Source organism: Macrobrachium rosenbergii, chromosome 3 (assembly GCF_040412425.1).
Source record: "Macrobrachium rosenbergii isolate ZJJX-2024 chromosome 3, ASM4041242v1, whole genome shotgun sequence".
Classification (NCBI taxonomy): Eukaryota; Metazoa; Arthropoda; class Malacostraca; order Decapoda; family Palaemonidae; genus Macrobrachium; species Macrobrachium rosenbergii.
Window position 1 is genome coordinate 86,979,365 of NC_089743.1, and position 18,250 is coordinate 86,997,614.

Genomic DNA, 18,250 nt, shown 5'->3' on the forward strand with positions numbered 1-18,250 from the left:
ACCAGAGGTGATTTTCCCCTACCTTCCCTTAAGAACCAAATAAGTTAAGTATACCTTAGTTTTACCAGACCACTGAGCTGATTAACAGCTCTCCTAGGGCTGGCCCGAAGGATTAGACTTATTTTACGTGGCTAAGAACCAACTGGTTACTTAGCAATGGGACCTACAGCTTATTGTGGAATCCGAACCACATTGTAGCGAGAAATGAATTTCTATCACCAGAAATAAATTCTTCTATTACCAGAAATAAATTCCTCTAACTTAAGAACCAAATGTATTGATAGGATAAATGAAAATGAAGTATTACATTTTAGTTTCAATTCCTATTGGAATAAACACTCCAAATTTTAGGTACAGAAAAATGAACTCGGTTAAAGAAAATATGTGTGAAAATATAATGCATTTATAGGAAAGGTAAATAAATGGTATATTATTACAAAAAATATTGATTAAAACACTAATAATTAATCAAATTTTAGAGGAAAACTTAAATTTTACAAGAAAAATCATAAACATATAAATGTACACAAATTTTATATTGTTTTATTGTAAAATTCATGGATGTAACAACAGTGTTGCCTTTAATCAATGACAAAGGAAAAAGAGGCTCAACTCAAGTAACCTATGAAAATACATTTCTAAGACAAATGTTAATGCATTTATAGTAAACGTAAATGAATGCAAGATTATTCTATTACAAAAAAGCATCGGTGTAACAAAAAAATCCTTTAATCACCGAGTTTCATTAGTTTCACCGTCTGTGTATTTTGCAAGGTTTCTTCACCTTGCCAGGCAATTAAAAGAAAGAGTTTTTCTAACTACCATTGCAACAGCATTCAGTTCTGCTTTAATCCTACTGTATTCCTTTCATTCAACAAATGTAGTTATTAGCTGATATGCAGTCACTCGATGCAAAACGCATGTGAGAAGCCCATTTCATATGACTGATGAGTTCTAATTTTCCCACCACCAATTCCTTATCACATACTTTAGTCGCCTTCCTGTCGTGCTTTCCAGCGGATAACCATCCTCACGTCCAGGTCTCCTTTTCACGTTCCTTCCTATATCTTCGGGCACGGTAACAAATTTTCAGTTGCTATGTGATTAACAATAAAGCTCCTCTCACAATCCTTATCTGGAACTGGCTAGACTGAAGCTAAACTGAGATTCAAAATCAAGAGTCTGAACCTGAAACACGATGTCCCTTAGAATGAGCAAATACCGAGTTTGTAATACTGTCATTGTTATGTCAGGCTGTTTAATATTTTTCTCCGATCCTGTTTATATTAATATTTTTTCTATTTGTTTTATCTAGAATATTGAAAAAAAATATTTATAAGGGAAATAAGTGAAACTTCCATACATCCCCCTACACAAGGTTCTTTTTCCCCGTAGGTTTCCCCTACCCCCTACGGACACCAGATTTCCCCTATGCAAGATGTGGCAACACTGCACGGCAAATTCAGCATTATGACACTCTCGACTTTAAAAAAAAAATGCAAATAGCATATTCAAAAATAACTGATTCAAATTATATATTCAAAGATAACTGCATTGACGCAATGAAAAAAACAAAATGAATAAATAACCAAATGACACGAAATTTAAATTTCTCACATAAACAATGGCGCTGTAAAGCGAGAATACACGTAATTAAAATTATCATTCGAAAAGCTTTTTTTACTATCAATACAAGAGTAAATAAGTAAATAAATTAACAAATGAACATTTGGAATATATTTAACATGAATATCTTCCTCTAGCCATGATGATGACATCATATGTAATGCATAGATTCAAAATTATTCATACAAATAAATTTTATTACAAATTACATATGATAACACATAATAACCGATGTTGCGAAGACCTAACAGGGCCATACCAGTGGATTAGTCTCAGTAACGGCTCTCCTTATTAAGGGAGGTTTGTTACAACAAAATAAGGATCGTTTTTACTACACTTCCCAATTTGAGAGAGGAGCCGTATCAGAGGAATTCTCCCCATCTACTACTGCTAATGAAATAGTCATGACGTCATAATTTGATGTCACTGTCATAGTCGAGTTTCTTCCTTTTCATCCTCACAGAGACAAAGGCACTTTCAATTTGAGTAAAACATTAAACAAAATGAGGTAAAACTGAAACTTAAAACCATTTAAAGCAAAAGACATACATATTTGTGCGTCTTGTTTGCAAGTAGATTTTGTATTAAGAAGATGCATGTCTGTTGTACAAGTTATTGGAAGATCTTTCATAGAAAAGACACCTGTGTAATTTGTGCATGCAGATTTTGTATTATAAAAGACTTTTTTTTTTAAGTTATGAAAAGATCTTTTATATCTTTAGATCTTTTGTGCAAGCACTTTTTTTTATTATAAAAGGCTTGTGTCGTTTGCTCAAGCTATGGGAAGATTTTTATATAAAAGACGTCAGTTTCCTTTGCGCAAATCCTGGGAACATTTTTCTTATATGAAAGACATAATTGTGTATTTTTTTACACATGTTATTGAGATTTTAATATATTAGACATACTATGTGTCTTTACATGAAAGACACAATGAGTATATCTACATATTAAAACTCTCCAATAACTTGTGTAAAAATACACAATTATGTCTTCATATAAAAAAAAAAATGTTCCCAGGATTTAAAAAAGAAACTTAACATGTCTTTTATATAAAAATCTTCCCATAGCTTTGTGCAAACGACACAAGCTCATTATAAAAAAAAAAAAAGGCGCTTGCACAACAGACTCATGCCTTTTATATAAAGATCTTCATAACTGTAATGAAAACACGTCTTTTATAATAATACAAAATCTGCTTGCATTAAAATACACGGAAGTTTGTCTTTTATATGAAAAAATCTTCCCATAACTTGTACAAAAGACATGCACTTCCTCAATACAAAATCTACTTGCAATAATAAGACGTACAATTATGTATGTCTTTCATAGCTTGCACAAAACCTGCCATTTATAAAATATAATCTGTGTCCACAAAAGATACATGGATATGTCTTTTTTATATGTACATTTATATAAAATATGTGACTCAAAATTTGTAAAGTCCAGATTAAATTACTTCCAACATTTGTAACTCCTCAAATATTTGAGACTTCAAATATATCTAACTTATATGGTAAGTGACTTCAAAACATTTGACACTTTTAACATTGGTAATTTATATAAGAGTTCCAATATTTGAAACCTGTAAGGTAAGTGATTTCCAACATTTGTAACTTATATGGTAGGTGACTTCCAACATTAGACACTTCCAAAATTTGTGATGTTCAACATTTGTAACTTACGAGTTACCTCCAACATTTGTGACTGCCAACATTTGTATCTTATAAAATAGCTTTTGTAACTTACAAAACAGCACAAAATAAGCATTTATAATTCCTCTCCAATGTGACCATGTAAGAGCCCTGACGCTGCCTCTTCCAACATTTGTCAATCGTCATCATCGAAGTGGCAGATAAAGCCAGCGTCTCGTTTTCTTTTCCAACGATTTCAACCATACAATATTTCCGTCTGTTTCCAACATTGTTGTCTGATGTTCAACTTGCATTTGTAAGCATTCTAATCATGTACTTATAATGTTCCAACGAATCTTCTGTATCAACATTTGTGACTGCATTGTATCCATTAATCATCTTGTATCTTATAAAATAGCTTTTTGTAACTTAGGAAAACAGACGGAAAAATAAGCATTTATAATTCCTTCGATGATGACCAATGTGACCATTACACTAGCTCTTACAACCATTACACTAGACGATAAAATCAGAATTCTAAGAGCGAAGTTGCACTAATCTATTTCAATAAAAAGTTCTTAGTTAGTTAAATGTCACAAGTCTTGGCTGTCTTCTAAATGAAGAGGGCAACATCTCCGAACTCCAGCTTCATCACATGAATGATCTGTTTACGTGATCAAGTAGACAGATGTCGTTTGCTCATAGCCAAGGCAGTCCTAAAACGAAGAAATTCACTGATCAACGGATTTCAAAAGATTTTAAAAAATTTTCCCTATCTTCACAAGCAGGTACAACTTTAAAAGTTCTCTGACAAATTTTTATACAGTTTACCTTAATTGCTAGGGAGCCTATGATATTCAAAAGATGACACTATTATTCAAAAGATGCTACAGCACCATCAAACCTGTTGCTTATAAAACTGCAAAGAGAGAGAGAGAGAGAGAGAGAGAGAGAGAGAGAGAGAGAGTTAACTGGTAGACTGAGAGAAATAGATTGGCAGGCAAAGTTAGGGACAAACAACGAAAAGAATAAACAGAAAATTAAGTTTTTATACCAAAAACCATTTGTTTATACAAAACTAATTAATCATATAGAGCTCTTATTTGCCGTTGGAAAGTCCGAAAGAACAGTGATATGCGATATGGATACTATGCGTTTGATAGGTTTGTATGAAAAATGTGTTTTACAATATATCAACAAATTTGCTCGTACTCAACTCATCATCAATCTCATAACGGTGAAACTGCACTTTAGTAGGAGGTCAAACAGCTGAGGCTCTAGCTTTTGCAAAGTCAGTGGATCCAGTGAAGAACCTGAGGGCAGAGTAGATCATGAGCCAAATGTCTAAAGTATTCTCTTTGGGTGCTGAGAGTAGCTGAACACCCAGAGAGTAATGTGCTTGTGAGTCGCAAGACAACTGTTGTCTTCGCAGGTTGCATCAGTGGTAGAACCTAAATAAAACAGTCGTCTAGAGAGTGTTCCCTGGAAGGAACGGATGAAAGGGAAAAGTACAGAACTGGGATTTGATATGCCAACCATAACCCCTCAGATTTTACCCTTCCTGATCCTCAGTCTCGAAAATGTTTCAAATGGGCTGGGTATTTAACTTTTGTTTGGCAACCACCTCCTCAAATCACCGAAGCTTTGATTAAAGATTTTTTTTTTTTTATCCGAAGGCTAACTATGGTACTTTGTCAGTAGAAGTGGATTTTAGAGAAAGGTTTTTGAGAGAAATGCTGGTTATTATTACCTGGCAGGAGTGGGTCCTCAGTACCACTGGTGAGTTAATAGAATCTGCCAGCAAGAATCCTAAGAACATATCTACAGTTAGGAGATTATATGCTTCACTAGGGCAAGTATTAAACATTAACATATAGTGTTAATGTTCAATATGTCGCGAGTGCCTTAGCGAACTTGGTCTTCAACAAAAGAGATGTAGTACTTTGATGTTTCCAGAGGCGTTGGTCAAGGAGGTCACTGAGAGGCTGAATGTTTCTACACCATTAGAGGCAGTGAGATGTTTGGTTAGCTCAGCACCCTGAAGGTTTAGCCAGTCTACAGTCAGCAACCCCAGCTAGGACTTTCCCAACTCTCCAGCTTTCCCATCATGTTTTTGCATTCTCGCAAACCACATAGGGCTCCCGGGACAATAGCCAGGAGGTCCTATCAGCCAATGGCCAAAAGGCCAGTAAACACTCAGGGACAAAGGGATGCCTTTCAACAGAACAAATAAAGGAGAACTGGGCAGCAGGCTCCTGGCTCTGGTAGGAGATGAGATTCTCTTCAGCGTCACAGCTGCTATTATTTGGTGGGGGCTTGTACCCAGACCTTCTGGCTTCATCAGAAACAGATATGCACAGGTCCGCGCTTGAATAAACCTCCATCTTCATTTCCAGTTATGTTCAAGTCCTATGCATAGGGTTTAAAGTTTTTGGTGTGGAAAAAGGTGAAAAATTACCATAACCAAAGGAGCTGCATAGAAGGTATTGGGGGATCCCAACAGGATTCTACCGAAGTCTATTTGTCATCCACAAAGCCTCTGGCATTTAAAAGCCCTACTCCCTTGGACAAATTCTTGTAGTTGACACCCATTCTGATGGAAACGAGGGCAATGGTGCATTGGGCCATTCAGGATGACGAATTTGTAGCATACATAGACCTCAAGGAAACATATTTTCAAATTCCTGTGTATTTGTTCTCCCAGGTATTTCTTCAGTTAAAGTGGCAGGACCTTCTGCCCATTAGGTATTTACCAGAGTACCCACCACAGTTGCCGATTTACGCAGTTTCTGAACAAACAGTAAACAAGACCTAAATCTTACGTAATCGTTTTATCATGTCCTGGGCTCATAAGTACATGCAATACATTTCTTCCCAAAAGTAATCTTATTTAATAATTACCACTAAACAGAAAGCGAACAGGAAATATACGCAGTACCTATTCTTTTGTTTATGTCACACGAACAAGCAATACCCTTCAAGTATTTTGTACTTCTGTAAGCAAATCTCTCTCTCTCTCTCTCTCTCTCTCTCTCTCTCTCTCTCTCTCTCTCTCTCTCTTATTGTGCATAATTATTTTATTACAATTTAATATCCTCTGATAAAATGTGATTTATATACTTGTGATTATCAGTTAACATATTGCATTACCTGTTTACCAACGGTTTCAACCAATGATGTATGACTGCCTAAGTTGATTTATGATTTTTGAACGAGTATTGTGGTGCTAGGAACCCTCCAGATAATGTCAAGTTCCAGGTAAGGCGAAACCTGCTAACTGATGGACTGCTGTATTATATTCGTGTTTTTGTTTATTCTGTGAGCGAGCCATTCATCGCTGTTGTTATTATTTATAATTAAATTATAAAACAGTGAAAACCCAATGTCATTAAAACGCCTTCATTGATCCATACGCAGCTCTACAAATAGTAAAGTTCTTAAGGAAAATAGTAAATAAAAAATACATATTGTGTCGGTGATACTTTTCATATGCCTTATATATATCAAAAGTAGGGTTAGGCGACGACCAGCAGGCACATCAGTGTGAAGGTGGACCAGGGAAACCAATTAACTCCAACATGTTTCTTCATTTCCAACGTTTCGTAACAATTTCTTTATTACATCATCAGGGATCTGTCGAATAATGAATAAATTACTCAAAAAGTAACTGTAAGGCTTTAAAAAGCATAAGAAAAATAAAATTCACCAAATACAATATATCTAAAAGAGACAACAAAACAAAGACCATTAACCAACCTTAGGCGGAGAGAGCAAAAGACAGAATGCTTAAAGAGAAAGTTAACTCAGGTAAAGTTGAGTAGAGGAGGTTTGGATATTTGACCTTGGGGACTAGTTGTTTGAAAAACAGCGACTCAAGTATAGGCAATTCGTGAGGATTTGCTCTTTGGCCTATTATGTTGATATAATTTCTTTCAATATGAGTTTTACAAATTTTGGAATGAGCTCTGATATTAGAATGCTCTGGATTGGAGAGCCTACAACCAGTACGAAAACTTACTCCCCGATGGGAGTCGATTCTGACCCTCAGTAACCTCCTCGTGGATTCCCCCCCATAGAGTCAATTTTCCACTGGTTAACCACATTGCGGTTTAATGTAAACAAGAGCGATCTTCAGAAACAACTCTTCAAACTGTCCCAGGGTGCATTTAGGAAACTGAAAATGCGCTGGACTCCCTTTTTTTAAAAAAGAAGATCATAGCACCCTTAAGCAACTGGCAAGTAGAAAAGATCTGGTTATTACCAGATCCGACAAAGGTAAAGGAATTATTCTATTAGATAAAAATGGCTACAATGCAAAAATGTTAACCATCTTAAGAGACCAAAGCAAGTTTACTGAAATCGGAACACCTGATTTTCATAATATTATTATTGAGGACAAAATTAATAGACTTTTACGTACTTTAAAAGAAAGAGAAAATCACTGATGATAATGCATACCAGGATTTTTTTGTCCCAGGATCATCGTTTGGGGTCTTAAATGGTCTCCCAAAAATACATGAACCTAATTTAAACCCATGAGACCTATTTTAGCATCCTATAATACACCCGATTATACAATGGATAAATATCTGGTACCTCTTTTGGAATCTTTGACTAAAAATAATTTTACTCTCAGCAATTCGTACTCTTTTAAGGAAAAAATTTTACCACAAGACTCTGATCTTAAAATGGCCAGTTTAGATGTAGAATCGCTTTTTACTTACGTTCCTGTGGAGGAAACCATCGATATTATCTTAAATAAACTTTTTTCTGAACCAGATTCTGTTTTTAACAATTTTAGTCGAACATTTTCTAAGACTTTTTTAGAGCTGGCAGTGCGGGACACTGCCTTTATTCTTGATGGCAAGCTTTTTAAGTAAACTGACGGTGCGGCCATAGGCTCCCGTTTGGCTAAAACTTTTGCCAACATCATGTGCTCGCTGGAAGATTGCATGTTAGATGAATGTCCACTCAAGTTTCACCCGCTTTTTTTATGTTAGGTATATTGATGACACCTTCACCCAATTTTAAGAACAACAACATTGAGTTTACTGCAGAAAAAGAAGTAAACAATCAATTGCCTTTTTTTAGACGTCCTGTTTTCATGAAGAAGACGTTTACTGGCTTAGGATGCAATTACTGCAGCTCCTGCTTTTACAGTTTTAAACTTAATTCTATTTTTACTCTCCTCCACAGGGCGTCTTTCATTGCATCGTACTGGCAATCTTTTCATCAGGAAATTAATTTTCTCTCGGAATATTTTATGAATAACTGCTTTCCGCAATTATTTTATTTTTATTTTTTAAACAACTACGCGTTTTTCTTAACAAACAATTCACTGACATCACAAAACCTCCAACAGTACCCAAATTAAACTTTTATGCCAGATTTCTTTCAGAAGACGGTTTGTACAAATTACCCACAATCATTATGGCGCGATTAATTTAAAATTAATTCCCAAAAATCCTTTAACAGTCGGTTCATTTTTTAACTACAAGAATCGATTAAGCCCCTTTTTTATCCTCTAACGTGGTGTAGAAATAAATACTTGCCCTAAGTTTAACTCTGGGACATATGTCGGATCCACGAGGAGGTTACTGAGGGTCAGAATCGACTCCCATCAGGGAATAAGCTTTCGTACTAGTTGTGGGTTCTCCAACCCAAAACATTCTAATATCAGAGTTCATTCCAAAATTTGCAAAACTCATATTGAAAGAAATGATTCCAGCACAATAGGCCAAAGAGCAAATCCTCACGAACTGTCTATACTTGAGTCACTGTTTATCAAACAACTAGTCCCCCGGTCAAATACCCAAACCTCCTCTACTCAACTTTACCTGAGTTAACTTTCTCTTTAAGCATTCTGTCTTTTGCTCTCTTCACCTAAGGCTGGTTAATGGTCTTTGGTTCTGTAGTGCTTTTTAGTTTCTTGGGCTTTTTAAAGCTTTACAGTAACCTTTTGAGTAATTTATTCATTATTCAACAGATCCCTGATGATGTAATAAAGAAATTATTACGAAACGTTGGAAATAAAGAAATATGTTGGAGTTATTTGGTTTCCCTGGTCCACCCTCTCGTTGACTGATATGATATATATATATATATATATATATATATATATATATATATATATATATATATATATATATATATATATATATATATATATATATATATATATATATATATATATATATATATATATATATATATATACTTTCACACACATATATGTATATATTTATATATATATATTTATATATATATATATATATATATATATATATATATATATATATATATATATATATATATGTGTGTGTAGTGTATAATATATATATATATATATATATATATATATATATATATATATATATATATATATATATATATATATATATATATATATATATATATGTATATATAACCTTTACCGACTAAATACCTTGTCAGCATTTTGTGAAGTCAATCACTTAGTAAGGATGCTCATGCATTCCATTGTACAAACAACAACACCCATTTGCTTTCTTTTTATTAATGCCAAATTATCACGCTGAACAATATTAACTAACTTAAGTAAGAGTGTATAGAAAGGTCACATATTTTGCTCGTGTACTGTAAATAGAGCAAAAATATCCATAACATGTAGATATGTTTGTAAAACATCTGTAGTGGCGTGAAAGCACGTCACTTTCTACATGTTGCCATTTTGTCTTTTTTCAGGCAGATCCTTGTAAGCCAATCACAGAGCAACCCCCAAAGCCATGTGCTTATGCATCACTCCCTTCATTTGTCATCTAGTCTAGGCCATCACCAACCTATCACCTATAACTATAGTTCCATCTGCAAATCAAATCTCAACATATGCGCTCTTGGGATCCTATTATATGAATTAACCTTTACACTAACTTGCAATAGGTCATACTTGCACATAGGTGAGCAATCACTCTGATTCTTCTGTCAACAGGACATCAGAATAATGTTTTCGAGGACATTCAAATGGCATCTGAAGGCTCTGTACGACTGATTTGTTTAGCATATAAACAATAAAAGACACACATCAAAACTGTAGTTGACAAAGAGAATGTAACATTAAAATACCTAAGGTAGATCCTGAATGCAAAACGAAGCCAACTCATTACTTACACTACGTACGCCGTCATGGTTTGCCGATTGCTGGGAGCATTAGTTCTTCAAAGCCAACATTATGATTCTTCTCAGTTAAAAGTTTCCTTTCTTCTTCATTAAGGGGGAGTGTTTCATGAATGTAGACATACGTTATTGAGAACCTTTCCAGCACTGATAAGAACTCAAAGATGTCCTTGCCTGAATAAAAAACAGAGGTTAAGTTTGCTATCTAAGAGGGGGAAAGTGAGATGCAGCCATCACTCCTGGAATTAGTTATTCCCTAACATTTCAATACCTTAAACCATCATCTACCATCTGTATTCTGTTTAGAAGGTTTCACTGTACTATACTGGATTTTTTCTTGATGCCATCCTAGTGATGTGATCCTCCAGCCTCCTTTACAGGTTTACATCAAACCCATTTAGAATCTAGAAGCCTCTTAAGCCAGTATCCCCACTACTGGGACTTTTAACACAAGATATATATTATATATATACAGTATACATATATATATGTGTGTGTGTGTGTGTGTGTAACACACAGAGTATAAGGCAACTACGAAAGCGGTAAATGGCGCAAATTATCTTTCACCTTTACTCTAAGGAATTTCAAGCAATTTTCTTGAAAAGGCCTAAACCTAAGGCATTATGATAATGAATGAACAATTATTGTGTTTAACCACATAAAAAGTCTAAATTTCAAGTATTATGACAATAATCTTTCAAATAGGCCTAGGGTCTGTTTAAACAAAATTGTAGAAAGCATGGAAAGACCTAGGCCTTAAATAAGTTTTAAGTTAAATGACACTGATAGCACAAAACAAGCCAAGGACAAATTTATTGTGACTATGATGACATAATAGTTGCCGTTTTATGTAAGATGACAATCATGGCAAATGTAGGCCTAGGTCTATAAATAATCTTAATGTAGCTCTTTTTGAGTTAGCTACCTTCTTTTATCATCAAAGGTGAAAATGAAATTGAGATTTTGGTCATTTTTCTTCATGAAAAAATCACCTAGAAACTTCAAAGACTAATTAAAACGTTATAAGGATGTTAAACAACTCTGGAACAGAAAAGCATAATAGCATTGGTTTTTGAAAAGGTTAACAATTGCACTGAAACCAATGTAGCAGAATTTCTTTCATACAAAAAATAAGACAGAATAACGTACCGGAAAACCGAGAGGCGATGATGAAGACTAAATTGTATTTATCTACAGTAGGCCTCTTGGATGTAAGTTTATTTCGTAGACTCAGAAGCTGCTTCATTGGAAATTTTGAAAATCTTTTGGGCATGGAGGCCTCTCTAACTTCCGACCAGAGACTGTTAATGAACTCAGCAACATTTCTTGCAGTGTTGTCCCCTCCAGCATAGCCATTAAGGTCAACAAAAACACCACAGAACTGTCCACTGAACTGAAGAGGACAGCTAAGTGTTCCATGGTCAGGAATTTCAGAGAACTTTACATAGAGACCTGTAAAAAGTGTAAATGAAAAATGAAGTGCTAAAGGTACGAAAAGTTCATCATTCTATTATAACTGCAAAAAGTAAGGGAAACACCACCAACCAGAAAAGTCCTTTAGGCAAGATTGAAAATATTCTCAGTTTGCCCATGAATATTGGTTCATTGGCGTTTAATCATGCTCATTAGTAAATTGGCTTTATGTTTCATTCAATCCTAAATTATCTCATTCAAGTGAACCTCTTTTGGGGGTGCATGGCTATGTATACATTTTACTGTTCAACTTAAAAGGGACAACTGTCTTACATAGATGCCTCAGTTGATTTAGGGATGAGAGTCTGGTGTTGAAGTGCTCTAGTGCGTCCAAGTCAGTTGTCCTTATGACGAGTTCTTGGATATCCTCTGAAAGCAAGGATATTCCTTTCTTGTTCAGGAGACCCCAAAACAATTCAAGAGATCTTGAGCCTTCCAAGAAGAGTTCACTAACACACCCAAATTCAGATTCTATGAACCAATCCAACTGTTTCAGTGCTACAGGTATTCCTGCTTCATATATTTTTATTAGAAGTGCCCTGGCATGTGGAATTGTCAAAGAATCTACGTTCAACTCTAATTGGATGTGGTCAGGTTTGATTTTAGGAATTAGGAGTTCTGCAAATTCCAGGGTTTTTCCCTCACGTAAAATCCACTTCTTAATTTTCCGCTTCTTCATCTCCTCTAACACTGCATCTACTACAACAGGATTTACACCTGACTCAGACAAATGTTGAAGAAAGTCATCTAAAACAAAAGATTCTCCCTCCTCTTCAGTGAGTGTCATTTCCAGTAGCTCCTTGATAAAATTGCCGACCTTATTTGAAACAGAAAGGACGCCAGTGACAAATGTGAAAAGTCTGCGGAGACCTTTGAAGTCTTCTTTGTCGATCGTGGACTTTTGAGACTCTTCAGGGCAAAAACTTAACAGGAAACGCTTAATGATATCCCCCTTACTGCCTTGATGGAGTTCCTCATAAAGACCTCCTTCACTTCCAAGCACAGAGCAGATAGCACAAGCAGCTCCAAACTCTTGATCAGTGCGATGTTTGTAGCAAAATATCTTCTCTGTAAGAAGTGCCTGCGAGAACTTGGTTGTAAACAATGTTGACATGATGTCTTCAAAAGGAAGGCTGAATTCATCACATTTTGTTTTAAACATTTGGACATCATCACCTGTAAGCTCATACTTACCTTCAAGATGGTGTCTGAGAGAAATCGTATTACAGAAAGACATGAAGTTCTTTATAGCATCATCCACACCATTTTTTCCAATCTTTTGAGCAATTATTTCCATCTCGTGTTTCCTTAATTCTACAAATAGTCTGGTTACTGAAGTCAAGGATTCTTTGATTCCGGGACATGCCATCATTAGAGCAGTAATCAGTTGATTGTATAAAGGAACAGTCATCAAGTATTTCGTTTGAGGAGCCATACTCTCATATGCGTTAACAATCTCTTGTTTTTTATCGTCACTACACTCTGCTTGGTCAGCCATCAATTTCATACTCTCAACGATTGAAGGTACTGGAATCCCTGCAATTTTTACACTCAATTTCAGCTTGTTATGTTTATTTACTAGCTTTGAAAGTTCTAGAGCATTAATGGGTCTCGTTGTCACTATGAATTTGGCATTACTGGATGTTATTTTCAACATTTCTTCAAATGCTGCCATAGAGTCACTGTTCCTTTCATCAAAACCATCACAGAGGAAGAGGCAGCGTGAACTTAGCACAGCAGATTTAACAAGGTCTTGGTCAAACTTGTTAAGTACACATTGTAGCCTTTCCTTGAGGAAGCTTTCAAGTGTGTTTGAGGTGTTTTCTCTAAATTCAAAGTAAAATACTAATAAGTAGCCGTCAAGACCAGGAAAATAGTCATGTTGCATATCAGTCCATTTCTCTCCAATCAAACGGAGCAAAGTGGTCTTCCCCATTCCAGCCTCACCTGATATAAGGACGACATCTGGATCATTGCCTTTTTGGTCTTTGAGACTGATGATGTCATTCTGAATAAAACTTATTTCCTCAGAAAGAGGAAGTAAGCTGTGCAACACCTTTTCTGTTTCCATTTTAAGTGACACAGCAATATTACTAGGCTTTGTCAGCTGGCTTTGTGCCAGCCATCCCATTAAAGTGACCCTATATTTTGTCCTCCAGTCCTTCAAAAGTGTATCTTTTGCCTCACATTGGATATCTGCCTCACTCTGGCTCCAGAAAACTTTGTGTTCTTCTTTCTGGATCTTATAATCCTCAGGATTGGTAGGATCCAGTGATTCACGCACTTTTGTTTTTAAGATCTCACTGATGGACTGGTCCACTTTCAGTCTCATGTCATTAAACTTTGTGCTTCGAGCAATGTCACCGGGATAGAGTCTTTCTGTTTCATTTAGGGCTTTTATTAGCTGCTGATGTAGAGCAGTCACTTTTGTTTCTAATTCCGACTTATTTAGCTCATGGTACTCATGACTGACTTCGTTTCTTTGGGATTTGACCTCTTTTAACAAATCAAACAGATTAGGATCTAGAGATCTTACTTTAGAATATTCTAAGATAATGCTGTAGAGAAAAGTAATATCCTCCTCATCTAATGGTCTTCTTGCATCTATTTTCCGGCGGCTGAGTTTGTCAAGTTTCTTGTAGATACCAATGTCTAATAATTTCTCTTTGGTGGTGCTTTCCTGACTGGTTTCCTCAAGGATCACTTGTACGATAAAAGCCATTACATCCCTTCCCTGCTCTTTCACGATATCCTCATAGCGGTAGGTGTGAATCTTCTTTATCATTCCTCGTGAGCTGCTTGCCATTGTACTTGGTATCCAAGAAGCCCCAATGTCTGTAAGAGAACAATAATAATACTTCATCCTTCAAGGCTAATGGGCATCTGTTAAAGGATGATAAGGACTTTAACACACAAATAAATTTTGCCACTACAATTACTGCTACAACTACGACTACCACTTACAACACATAAATTTTGCCATTACTATTACTACTACTACGACTACCACTTACTGAGTACAAAATCAATCACTTCCTGGCAAATACTACGGATGGAAAAACCGTTAATGTGCATATTTAAAATTACATTTCTGTGACAGTACAGAATTCCTTAACTTTCAAAGAGATCTAATTACATTTGTCAAAAGAAATATAAATGAGAAGTAATCTTGAGACTCATTACTTAAATATACTTTCATCACCAGTCTTAACAGTGGCCATAAAGGTTTTTCCCTAGGTCAGTATTAAGATTACCAAGTAAATGATCATGGATTACTTCTGAAGCAATATCACATTAGTCTCTCAAACAGCTAAAAACCAGTTTCCAATTGTTCCCAACTGTGTTGGAAGTTGTGGTAATTAATGCCTCTTCCACAATTCTGCATGCTGCAATATAATTGTTTTTCATAATTATTTGACTGTTACCAAATTACATTCTATGATTTTTGTTAAAACTATGAACCAATTTTAGCAATATTCCTGAAATGGTGCCATTTGATATAATGAAAAGGAGTAAAAATTGTGAGCCGCATTACTACAGTTGCGTGGTTACAGTCCTTCGAGTAGCAGCATTGAAAATACACCTTAAGAGCTTCAAACAACCATCCCCATACAAAGATGTAAAGACTACTAGTCTCTACTATATACCTATGGTAACTGAGCTGGTCTACCAGAACACTCTCACATCATGGATTGTATCTGCCTAATGGCTCTGCTGTGTGGGGAGCCATCAACTCATGTATTTGCTTCACCAACTAACCAGGGGGATAATGAACTGTCCTTTCCCCTATGTGTTGATTTAAGTAATGGGTGTTCTTTCCACAAGGGGTAGTTCCATCCATGCACCTCACTTGGTGCACTGTAGGCATTACTAAAGGTTGTTTGTAGCAACCCTTTGGCCATAGCTGCACACCCACTGCTTAGCCTTTTACTTAAACCTCCATTCCTGCTGCCTTTCTTCAATCTTGCTGTCCAACCAATCTAACTCACTCTTTCCACTGTCTTAAGTGCTGAATGGCCAAGGGGGCCCTGTTGCTTGGCTTGACAGCCTGAATTTCATAATCAAACTATGAACATATTGTCACTCACCAGTATGGAGTGACTAATCCAAGTCTTGGAATTTGCAGGGTTAGCAGTGCCACTTGCTTTCCAAAATGTTTATACTTAGATGAGGATCATCCTTGGCCTACATACTTGATACAAATGAGCCCCTCAGATGTATATATGAAATCTCAACCTCACAAAAAGAAAGGCCTCTGCTCAAAGTTGCATTTTGGGAAGTGGAGCGTTCAGGGGTATGCCCATGAGGGGGTTCCTGTTGTCTAGCAATCATGCTAGATTCTCTCTAATCTCCACGCTCACAGAACAAGCTGGGAGGGAGAATCATTTAGAGCTAAGCAGTGCCACTTCAGATGTCACCAATGTGAGTGCAGAGCAAATCACCTGTGCAGAGCAAGCTTCCTCAAATAACAGGTGGTAGAGACCCAGTGAAACCTAGCTGGTTGACAGGAAAAAACACCCAGGTGTTTTGTCTGATGCTCGAGGATGAGACCAGACTTGGTCATTCCATCTAGGCCCCGGTGTTATGACAAAAGTTAACAGGACATCTATTTACAGAAGTAACTGCACATCTGAGGACACCGAACAAACTAGTCAACTAGATAATGTAGCATGTGTATACCATTCAAATGGGTCTAAGCTGAAAGCAAGGGTGGACACTCATGCCAACACCTATGGGACCATTCTCCAGCCTAAAGCACAGAACTTTGAACTGGTAATCAGTTTTGCTGCAGACAAAGCAGCGGTACTTGCCAATTGCTCCAGTGCATACTCAGTCAACTCATACAACTTCCTATGTTTGGGAATGTCCAAACTAGTAGATGGTTTAGGTTAATGGGTGGGTACATGTGCAATCATGCAAATGCAACCCCAGGATGGGGAGCAGCATGACTGCAGGCAAACAGATCTTCCATGTGGAGACCTATTGCTTGTGAACTCCAGATTGCATATTCAGTTTAGGGACCTTGAATGCATGGGATAAGAAGTCAGTGTTAGCTCAACCGGGTGAAACATGAGTGGAAGAGCAGGGAAAAGTCTTCTTGTCTGAGATAATGGATTAGGATATGTTACCAAGTTTACTCAGTAAGACTTATGCCAGTCCTATTTAGAGTGTCCAGGTCACCCATGGGTGAACCAACACCATCACTATAAAGTGCCTGGGAAGGCCTCCTGTTCAAAGTCCTGTGGGGCTTCTTTTGAGAGGTCTTCTGGGAATTCTTCTTTTTGGTCAGAAAGATAAAGATTAGGAGGAGGACGAGGAAGCACTCGACAACAATGAACCCCTGGCTCAAGTCTCCCCTAGCGAGGAAACTGGTCTAGGCTGGGTTTGTTGTTGATATCATCAAAGAGCATTGGTTGATGCTTATAGGTCATCTCACAGAATAGTGGGGAAGTGGCTTGTTTGATTGCTGGATGGCAGGGAATCCTCTGATTAGCAGATTAGACTGTTAACCTGATCCAAAGTACCTCAAGCAGGCTGCAACCAAAGCAATCAGAACAGCTGCCTCACTATCTGAGTGAATCGTAAAGACAGTGCTAGTGACAGTTGCAGTTAACAAAGGGCCAGACATTACTTCCCTGAGATCATTAAACTCACAAAGAGTCACATGATTTCTGTACCAAGTCTGCTAAAGGGATATTGACCAGAGAAATAATCTTCCAGAATTAAACAGACTCCCCACGGCAAGAATGGGATTCTTCCCCCAAAGAGAAGCTGACACACCAATTGCCCCAGTGAGCTCTCTCAGATTGTGGACATGAACTATCGAAGCTAATAGTGTGGATTGCAGAATAATATAATTTGTGGTAGTCATAACTGCTCAAAATCATGGTCCATCAATCCAAAGAATTTCATATTATATAAATTTTTAGGTCAACTCATAATCTATCAAAATCATGGGTAAAATTCACCACAAATACTTCCGGAGAGGCACTGGTGAAGAGCCATTGAACTCACTGTACACTGGGACAGTTGGTTGAGCATTTATTCTGTCTGTGAAGACATGAGCAGGCTTTGAGTGTGCTCACACATGGTACAGAGAATGACCATGCACTGGGCCATCAGGTTACCATGTACACATACTCTGAAGCCCACACACACACACACACACACACAAAGAGTAACATTGGCTCTACTATATGTATGGTTGATAAACCTGCTCAGGACTGCAGTATACAATCAGTAAGGAAGATACCAGTCAAAACCACAAGCCCTGTTAGACTCATGCCCAGAACATATTCCTGAGCCCAGGTTGACTTACCCATACAACTCCCTGTTTGATAATGACCGAACTAGAAGAGGGTATT

At 36.7% G+C, this 18,250-nt stretch overlaps 1 protein-coding gene across 6 annotated transcripts in view; it reads right to left on the reverse strand.

Moving 5' to 3' along the window:
* Positions 1 to 303: 303 nt before the first annotated feature.
* The window catches only part of LOC136826699 (uncharacterized), a 119,239-nt gene continuing 101,292 nt past the window's right edge, over positions 304 to 18,250 (reverse strand). For 4 of the 6 annotated variants that reach the window (XM_067084085.1, XM_067084094.1, XM_067084101.1 and 1 more), the window contains 4 exons: positions 12,159 to 14,720; positions 11,562 to 11,864; positions 10,407 to 10,586; positions 3,765 to 3,976 (listed from right to left, as the gene is read on the reverse strand). In XM_067084085.1, coding sequence (XP_066940186.1) covers positions 10,420 to 10,586; positions 11,562 to 11,864; positions 12,159 to 14,691 — 3,003 coding nt within the window. In that variant the 5' untranslated portion in view covers positions 14,692 to 14,720 and the 3' untranslated portion in view covers positions 3,765 to 3,976; positions 10,407 to 10,419. Of the gene's footprint in view, positions 3,432 to 3,764; positions 3,977 to 6,324; positions 6,894 to 10,406; positions 10,587 to 11,561; positions 11,865 to 12,158; positions 14,721 to 18,250 lie in introns of those variants that run through there. The other 2 variants (XR_010849693.1, XM_067084120.1) reach the window with 2 other exon arrangements.